General features: G+C 36.7%; 1 protein-coding gene and 1 long non-coding RNA gene across 2 annotated transcripts; one reads left to right on the forward strand and one right to left on the reverse strand.

Moving 5' to 3' along the window:
• Positions 1–363: 363 nt before the first annotated feature.
• On the reverse strand, positions 364–2,027 carry LOC104099418 (protein SOSEKI 5-like). The gene is made up of 3 exons (XM_009606402.3): positions 1,796–2,027; positions 1,607–1,676; positions 364–1,501 (listed from the first exon to the last, which is right to left on the reverse strand). The coding sequence occupies exons 1-3, from the start codon at positions 2,025–2,027 to the stop codon at positions 919–921; spliced, it is 885 nt and encodes a 294-aa protein (XP_009604697.1). The 3' UTR covers positions 364–918.
• Positions 1,365–2,368, forward strand: LOC117277526 (uncharacterized). Its single transcript, XR_004507825.2, has 3 exons — positions 1,365–1,503; positions 1,595–1,652; positions 1,772–2,368. It is a non-coding gene; the product is annotated as an uncharacterized lncRNA (long non-coding RNA).
• The last annotated feature ends 7,274 nt before the right edge of the window (positions 2,369–9,642 follow it).

Genomic DNA, 9,642 nt, shown 5'->3' on the forward strand with positions numbered 1-9,642 from the left:
AATCATCCATCACATTTGGTTTGATCGCTTTGTTTTCCTTTAATTCAATTATTTACTATTCATAAATCATTCGTATTAAATTAAATCACATATCCTTTAAACCGCGTAAAAATTCAATTGTTACCCATTTTAAGGATAAAATGTTGGCGTAGCATCAATTGGTGTTGACATGCCAAATGTGCATGTATTAATTTTATTTTATTTGTTTTTGGCTGGGGCATGTACTCGAGACTTCAGAGTTGATATCGAGCAAGATTGTAGTTTTTTTTTTTCACTAATCCAATTTTATTTTGGAACTATATAAGACCCGATGCTCGGACGCAATAGAGCAATTAGACATTGCAAAAACCATGGAGGGCCACATTAGAAAAGATCATGGTATAATTCATAAACATGTTTTTAGAGAATTTTCTTCAATACAATTGGCAGAACCATCTGCCAACAGTGTGGACCAATATCAGATCATAGCCAAAATGCAAAACCCAACCCTATAATCAAATACTCAATTCTTTTACACAGATTTATGTCAAAGCATATAAAGGAAACAAAAAACAAGAAGTTAAGGTAGGATGTTTTGCATAAATAATACTCTAGTAGTAATTTGTTAATCCATTTTCTAACATATTAAGGAAAACGACGGATCCAACTATATATATAGGTGTGAATAATAACATTAGCGGACACAACGATTCAATCAATAATATATAGACATGATTCACGCAAACAATTTGCCTTACAAAAAAATAGAAAAAAATTCGTTTTAGTTTAATTAAAGTTTAGTAGTTTAGAAATGTTTTTTAATTCGCAGCATATGTTGAATGATTCACAAGAAATAAATGTTAGGTAAGAGAAATCACAATTTTTAGTACCAGTTGTCGCTCAGTACTTCACGTTGACAGAATTATTTTAAACTTTTAATCAATATTTGGTCCTATTTTTGCCTTTTAGCGATGAGCAGTCAACTGAGGTGGACGATCCACAAGTTATAAGCTGCATCACAACACGAGACGCCCTCATTCTACCACCACCGCTAAACTCATTCTCAGCCGTTAGATCAACGTCCTTCGATCCACTTCCACCGTCGATTCCATCAGAACTATCCATCGACAGTGGCGGAGACAATTCTTCTCTGCTCAGCTCCACACTCTTATTCTCCTGTTCCCTCCGCTTCTCCTCCGTCTGTGTCGCCGCGTCCGCCGCCGATGAATTGAATTTTCCGGCGATTTCTAGCCCGGACTCACACTTGTACACTACACTGTACTCTTGTCGAGGATTCTCGAATGAACTCCACGACTGATTCCTCCTCCTCATGATCGCCGTAGTCGAAGAAGAAGAATCGCGATTTTCATCCGAGTGATCAGAACGTGAAATTTCACAAAATCGGGAACTCATTGAAGTTTCTAGAAGCTCCGATCCTTTGAGAACGTAATCGTGACCGTTCGTTGGATGAATCAATTCGTTCTCCGATAAATCGTGCCACACGTATCCATTTTTATAGCTCCTGTAAAAAATCATCAAATTTTATACATAAAATTGCAAATAAAACAAAAAATAATCGTTTATTTTATCTGAAATATAATTTTTTTTTTTGCAGAAACTAAAGTACCGCTTGCAAGACCAGGAGAACAAATAAGCCATGCCTTTTCCTCTCAGTAAGTTCAACCGATTTAGCACATCTGAGAATAAGATCAAATAAAAAATCAACAATCAATATAGTGTTATATTTGAAAATTCTTTAATTTTAACACACGGAAAATTCCATAAATCGCAGTCAATATAGTGTTATATCAATTACCTATGAGATAGAGTCCATCAGAGGAAGAGAACGGAACTTCAATGAAATGAGGATGCTCAAGTTGGCCATTTCTGCACAGATAATAAATAACAGGGACAGTTTTGAAAGCCTTAGGTTTTGGTTCAATCCAAATCATGTTTCTCTCAGGAGAATTGATCTCCCTATGATTCCATTTCTTAGGGATCAAAAGCTCAGTGCTTAATCGGGAATTGGAACTCGTTGCGACTGCCATCGATCACTCTTTAGTTTGATTGGAATTTCAACTCAGTACCTTTTCGAGTGAGATTTTGAGAAGAATTGCTCTTCAGTTGTAAGTTATAGATTGTAGTTTAGCGGGAACATGCAATTGAATATAAATATAAGATTGAGGGGTGGCGGGTAATGAAAATCAAGTCCGTGAGAGGGATATCAAGTCTCAAAAAAAGAGTGCCGTGAATGAGGGGAGTTGAATTTGATGGGATTTGATGTGTTAGTTTAGTTGTAGTCTCAAAGTTCAGAATTCAAGAAGTCTGTATTGTGGGACATGTGATGTCTGTATTAGTTAGAAGCTCTTTGCTTCTTCAGATTGTTTAATGATTTGCATCCCCCTCTTCACCATAGCGGGACCAAGAATTTGAAAGTGGCGAATAAACTATAGTGTCAAATAAAATTTGAGCAAATGCTAGAGTTTGAATCGAACCCGGACAGCGCACAAAAAGTCAAGTTGTACCCCCAAATCGATCAATGCATCTGCGTAAGATTTGAATCTTAAAGTATCAATCAACATATATATATATATATATATATATATATATATATATATATATATATATATATATATATATATAGGGGTTTGACACCACCAAGGGATAATTGTGGGATGGATGGAACCCTCCACTTTTAAGTATACGTTTCATATTCGAGTTCTTTCAACGAAAAAATCCTTAATAGGAAGTGTTTCTATTTTAATGGGTTATTAGCATATTTAGTTTTGTAGGATCAATGAGTACAGCATATAAAATGGTATAAAAGAAATATTGTGTTTGATATAGAAGTTTCTTGACTTCTAACAATCGTGCAGCTAGGATTGAATATATTGACAACAAAAAAAAAGGATAATCAACCATAAGTAATCAAAAAGGGACTGTGCAATAAGCTTCAAATTAATGGATTTAAGAGGGTATAATGTGTAGGGCCAAATACAAACATGTCTCCTGAAGTACTTAAGGGAAGTGAGTGAAAAAGACGACATTAAAGCTCACGGACCAAAGTTCACACACCTGCCCAGACTTGACTGAAATTTTTGAAACTTTCCAAGCTAGCTTCCCTTTCCCAAAGTCAAACCCAACTCCCGTGAAACTGGGTTTTGAAAGTCTCATTTACAGTTGCAAATTTTGGATGTTCCTACAAAAGATTTCTTGATTCTATACTAACAAACCAAAAACTAAAACAAATTTGCTTACGTTAAGCCTACATAGTAGGAGTAGAAGTTAAAGACTAGGGTGAGCTAGAGTATTAGAAGTTCGGACGAATTTACTAGCTTTTGCTTAAATCATATATAAATACAAAAAATCTTATTAAATATATATAAATATTTAATTATAAAATATAATTATGATGAATTATTAGTTCAGTGGCAAGTTTAGAATTCATGAACTTCAAACCATAATTGTGCCTGGTTAAAGACCATAACTTACATATGACATTTTTTCTAAATCCTAAAATCCATCTTCACAAGGTATACTATTTCTTGGTGTTTTAATTACAGAACATCCTATAGGCTGGTTTTCTGTTCTTTCGAAAGAAATTGTTAGTGTCTCGTTATGGATTTAAAATTTAAAAAATTTGGTTCTGTTTTTCACTCTAGAAGAAATATTGGTGTTGGTGTTTAACCCGAAAATAAATTTTATGTTCAAAGCTAGTATTAGGAAAAATCGGGTTACTGATAACCAAAATTACTTTACTTTCTAGGTAATTCAAAGAATAAAGAAAATAATAGAAATAATAAGTAAGGAAAGAAAGCTTATTGTTGATTGATAATCTTTCCCAGAATCTCAGACTTATTGCATATATTAAGAAAAATTCAGATGATGGTACAAAATGAGGTATGGATCCTTATACAAGGATATACAATTGTAACAGTTTCCCTACTTAATCCTAACTAGTTAATGATGGTAGACTAGAAACCCGTGTTTTAGCCGTAGTTTACACTCTAAATTACTGTATTTTATGTCTGTTTGAGCTTAAACAATGGAGATTTGCACTTATTACGTATTTTATGCCTTGCAGAAAATGATTCTGAGCTAAGGCTGGCAAGTGGGCGGTCCAGGCCCGGGACCGCAGGCCAAACGGGCCCGTCAGACCCGGGACCGTTTAGCCCGCCATGGCCCGGGATCGGCCCGGTCCCCTTAGCGGGCCAAACGGTCCCAACGGCTATATTTTAATTATATATATATATATATATATATATATATATATATATATATATATATATATATATATATATATATATATATATATTTATTTTTTTTAAAAAATATAGCCGTTGGCTATTTATAAAATAGTCATTTAACCCTCCAACTTTGTTTTAACCCCAAACTTTTTATAATTATATTTTTTCCATATTTTCAACTATAAATACCCCTTTATTTTTTCATTTTTCTTACAAAATCATCAATCTATCATAATCTCTCTCTAATTTTCTTCTACAATTGCTGCTATTGCTTACTTTATTGTTACTAAGTGTATAATATATATACACCATACTATATATACATCTTATATCGAATATACATCTTATATATATATATATATATATAAGTTATATTCGATATTAAATATTGAATATTAAAATTTAGGTCACAATTCTATAATAAAATTTACAAAGCATTGCTTTAGATATTTTTTTAACATCCTTTTGTCTCTAATATCTATTTAATTTTTTTTTAAAAAATATCTGTTGGGCCCACTTAGCCCATTTAACTCGCGGGCCCAGCCAAGGAATTAAACCGGGGATCGCATCTGGGGCTCTTGGACAGGCGTTGCATACGAAAGTGGGAAGAAAGTGGAAGGGCCAGAATAAATGCACTAATGCGACGCACCAAGCATAGCAGAGTGCGACGCATTAGTGCAAATATGCATCAGAAGTTCGATAAGTTCAGAGGCTGGGTTTCTTTGGTGTGACAAGAAAAGACATTGCTGCAACGCGGCCTGCGACGCACTAAGGCAAAATTTTGTCAGACGCAGAGTTCAGAGAGTTTGGAACTGAGTAAAGTACAATGATGCGATGCACCATGCGACGTATGGAATGTAATAAGTTTGTATGTTTTTCCACTTTGGCTCAAAGAGGGTAATTTCGTCCGGGTTCGTTCCTACTTGGTATAAATACACTGAAAACACATTTTTGGAGGACTTTTGACCTACAAAATGCTGGAGAAACAACCAAGGCAAGAAGACTCAAGAATTCATCAATATTTCAACCTGGAATCGGTGCAATACAAGAATTTGTATCGAATCATTAGAATTGATATTTTCTTTATTGTTGAACCTTATTGAGCTATCTTACTCCATTACTATGGAGTAATTTCCGTTAGGGTGTTGACAAATATAGTGTATCGATAACTTGATTAGGGATTCGATTCTTGATAATTGTTAGAATTAATTGATGGAACTTAAATATGTATTATGGAGTTATTTATTATTTTGCTTAATCGAAAAAGGAGTTTGATCTTGAATTTCTTCACATCTTATGCTCTAGTTTAAATTCGTGATTCAAATAGGTAATCGAAAGATCCTCTTGAATGTTAATAGAACTAAAAAATAGGGGAATAGTCGTGAGAAGTTACCCTTTAGATCATAACCATCATTTTATTGTTGCAATTATTTACCGTACTTCAATTGGATTAATTACTGAAATTAATATTTAATCAAAAGAGGAATATTAACTTCAAGTGTAATCTGATTATCGGTTAAATTCGTGAGAATCAACTGTATTATAGAGTGAATTACCTCAAAAATCGAATCCCGAGTCAGCTATCTTGCACCCATCTAGTCAATTGCCCTTATCCCTCTCATTGATATTTCTTCGTTGCTCATCTGCTGTCTTTTGTGATCAATTGTTATATACTTAATTTTTATAGTTAATCGTAGTGATAGTCATCAAATCAAGTGTTAATTTTCCTGGATAGTAATCAACTGGAGATTATTCAAATACTATTTAAATCCAATTCCAGTGGAGACGATAATTAATCTATACTATCTTTGATTAGCGAGCAATAATTTTTGTGTTATGTTTTGTGCTCGTCAAATTTTGGCACCGTGGACGGGGATTGGAAATCAATAGTGTTTAAAATAATTTTTAGTACTAATTCAGGAACCAGTTTTTACTTTAGTTATTCATGTTTTCTTACTTATGTGCAGGATACAAGTTTGATTTCTCTGGTGCATGACTCGGTCTTCTTCAAAGGAAATGATACCTTACGAACTAGAGTTGGAGAAACGCTTGCGACATCTGAGAAAAGAAAGAGAATTAACAGAAAATTTCTTGGTTCAAACTTCAACTCAAGATACCATGGCAAACGAAGAGAAAGAAGAGTAGACTAAGCTGCAAGAGAGGAAGCACAACAAGAAGCTGCACGGAGAATCGCTGAAGAGACTGTCGAAGATAATAAGGGTCGAAGATTCAATCTAAATCGACCCTTGGTTGAAGACCAGTTCGAGAATGCAGCATCCAGGCCTGGAAGATCATTGGGTGACTATACTAGGACAGTCTACAATCAAGGACTGTCAAGTGTCAGACCTCCACCAATAGCAGCAAACAACTTCGAATTGAAGCGATGCTTGCTATCCAAAACAACTGCATTTTCAGAAGGAAGGTGAACGAAGATCCTAACACTTACTTGATGGACTTTGAAGAAATCATGAACACCTTCTAATGCAATGGAGTATCAAAGGATGCAGTCTACTTAAAGGCATTCCCTTTTTTATTGAAAGATGACACGAATCAATGACTTCGTAGCTTACCCACAGGTTCGATCAGGACATGGGAAGATATGGCCAAGACGTTTCTCGACAAGTACTTCTCAGCTGCAAAAATATGGAAGTTCAGAAAGGAAGTCCACATTTTTTTCCAGAAGGAGACATAAACGGTTTTCGAAGCTTGGGAAAGATTCAAGGAGATAGTCAGAAAGTGTTAGCACAATGGAATTGATTTGTGGATGCAACTTTAGGATTTTTGGTATGGACTAATATCGTCCTCGCGACGAACTCTAAATACTGCATGTTGAGGTCTACTAATGAAGAAAACTCCAGAGGAGGTTGTTTTAATCCTTGATGAATTATCTGAGGATGCTAATCAGTAGCCGACTGAGAGTAATGACAGAAGAAAATCTGTTGGGGTTCACTAGGTGGACTCTAACACATCCATGCAAGCCCAGCTAGACACCATGACCAAGTAGATAAGAATGCTGACATTGGCCAAGGTACAGAGTGAGCCGCAAGAAGCATATGATTTTTGTGGATTGGGACACCCTACACATGAGTGTCAAGCTATAGCTGAGGAAGTCAACACTGTGGGGAACTTTAATAGAGGGAACTACCAAGGTGGGAACAACTATAATGCTATGGGTCAAAGACATCCAGGTCTTTCGTAGAGTTCACCTAGTGGGAACTTGAACTCATAGCAGCAAAATAATTTCAGACCCCAGGGTCAAGGACCACCAAGTTTTCAGAACCAGCAGAGGCAGCAATACCGACCACAATAGTCAAATCAGTCTAGTATGTAAGATCTCATGAAGGCATTCATCAACAAATCAGATGAAAAATTTGAGACTCAGGGCACAACCATCCGAGAGCAGGGCACGACCATCCGGAATTTAGAAAGACAATTGGGACAAATTGCAAATTTGTTATCGGATAGGGCTCTTGGGACTTTACCCTCTGACACTGAAAAGAAGCAAAGGAAACAATCAAAGTTGTATCTCTGAGAACTGGCAAAATATTGGCTAACCTAGTGGTGAAAGCAAGACCAGAGGTGATAAACAAGCATCCCGAGACACTGGAAGAGAAAAATAGTGAAGAGCAGAAAAACCAGAGTAGTGGGATACAAAAGGAGATTGAAAAAAGTAGACATATGCCAGGTCTACCATTACCTCAAAAGATGAAGCGGAAAAAACTTGAAAATTGTTTTGGGCGATTCTTGGAGATTCTCACGCAACATTATATGAACATTCCCTTCATAGAGGTACTCACCCAGATGCCTATTTATGCAAAGTTCTTGAAGGAAATCCTGTCCAGCAAGAGAAAATTAGAGGAGACAACAGTGGTCAAGCTGAATGCCCACCGCAGTGCCATATTGCAAAACAAAATTCTCCAAAAGTGTGGGGACCCAGGAAGCTTCACCATACCATGCTCGTGAGTGAGAAATTCGACAACGCCCTCTGCGATTCTATTGCATCAAAAATTCTAATGCCTCTGTCTGTATTTAGGAAACTGAAAGGTGAGCTTAGAGTGATCAAATCAATACCAGTATCCCTACAACTGGCTGACTAGACCACCATATTACGTGAGGGAATCATTGAGAATAGTCTAGTGCGGGTGGACAAATTTGTGTTCCCCGTAGACTTTATTGTGGTGGATATAGAGGTAAAAAAGGAGGTGCCTCTAATTCTTGGGAGGCTATTTTTATGTACAGGTAGAGCTATCCTTGATATCTACGAGGGGCAGCTCATGCTCAGAGTGGGTAATGAAAAAGTGGTGTTCCAGATGAAGATGATGATGAAATACCCCAGTGATGAAGCATCTGCCTACTCGTGCTTCAAGCTAGATGTTGTTGGAGAATTGGCAGAATAATACATGTTTGACAAGCTTGTGGGTGATACTCTAGAGAGGCATATTACTCAGTCTCGCACAGTGGAGGATGAAGATCCTGAAATAAAGAAAGAGGTTGAAGCTCTTGAAACTGAGAATTAACTAGTTGATGAGGAGGAACTAAAAGAGGAGGCTTCTAAGCCTAATGTGGAATTGAAAGTCCTCCCCACTCACTTGAAATATGCTTTTCTTGAAACTAATAATTTTCCTATGATTATTTCTGCTGACTTGACAAGTACACAGGAGCAAAAGCTGGTGGAGCTGCTGAAAAAGCACAAAAAGTCCATTGGCTGGAGTATAGCTGATAATCAAGGAATCGGTCCAGCCATATGTATGCACAAAAGTATGTTGTAAGAAAATAGCAAGCCAGTGGTGCATCCCCAACGCAAGTTGAACAAAAATTTGTAGGAGGTAGTGCACAAGGAGATCATCAAATTTCTAGATACGGGAGTGATTTCCCCATCTCTGATAGCCAATGGATTAGTCCAGTGCAGGTTGTAGCTAAGAAGGGGGCATGATAGTGGTGAAGAATGAAGGCAATGAATTGATCCCTACAAGAACAGTCACTGGATGGAGAATGTGCATTAATTATAGAATGTTTAATGATGCAATAAGGAAAGACCACTTCCCACTCCCCTTTATTGATCAAATGCTCGAGAAAGTGTCTGGACATGGATGCTACTACTTCTTGGATGGGTACTAAGGCTACAATAAAATACCCATTGTCCTAGAAGACGTTGAGAAGACCATATTCACTTGCCCGTCAGCTATGTTTGCTTACAGGAGGATGCCGTTTGGGTTGTGTAATGTACCTGCCACTTTTCAGAGGCGCATGATGTCTATATTCTCCAATTTAAACGGGAAGTGTCTGGAAGTATTCATGGATGATTTCACCTTCTTTGGAGTTGACTTTGAGGATTTCTTGAAGAATTTAGAGCTCGTTCTTGAACGGTGTGAAGCCACTCACTTGGTTCTTAACTGGGAAAAGCGTCACTTCTTGG

This window comes from Nicotiana tomentosiformis, chromosome 4 (genome assembly GCF_000390325.3).
Source record: "Nicotiana tomentosiformis chromosome 4, ASM39032v3, whole genome shotgun sequence".
Taxonomy (NCBI): domain Eukaryota; kingdom Viridiplantae; phylum Streptophyta; class Magnoliopsida; order Solanales; family Solanaceae; genus Nicotiana; species Nicotiana tomentosiformis.

What these genes read in the sequence shown, in the direction of transcription:
- LOC104099418 (XM_009606402.3), bottom strand. Translation starts at nt 2,027, where the DNA reads ATGGCAGTCGCAACGAGTTCCAATTCCCGATTAAGCACTGAGCTTTTG. An exon ending in TGATGGACTCTATCTCATAG is followed by an intron (nt 1,677 to 1,795) that starts GTAATTGATATA and finishes TCTTATTCTCAG; the next exon opens with ATGTGCTAAATCGGTTGAAC. An exon ending in TTCTCCTGGTCTTGCAAGCG is followed by an intron (nt 1,502 to 1,606) that starts GTACTTTAGTTT and finishes GATTTTTTACAG; the next exon opens with GAGCTATAAAAATGGATACG.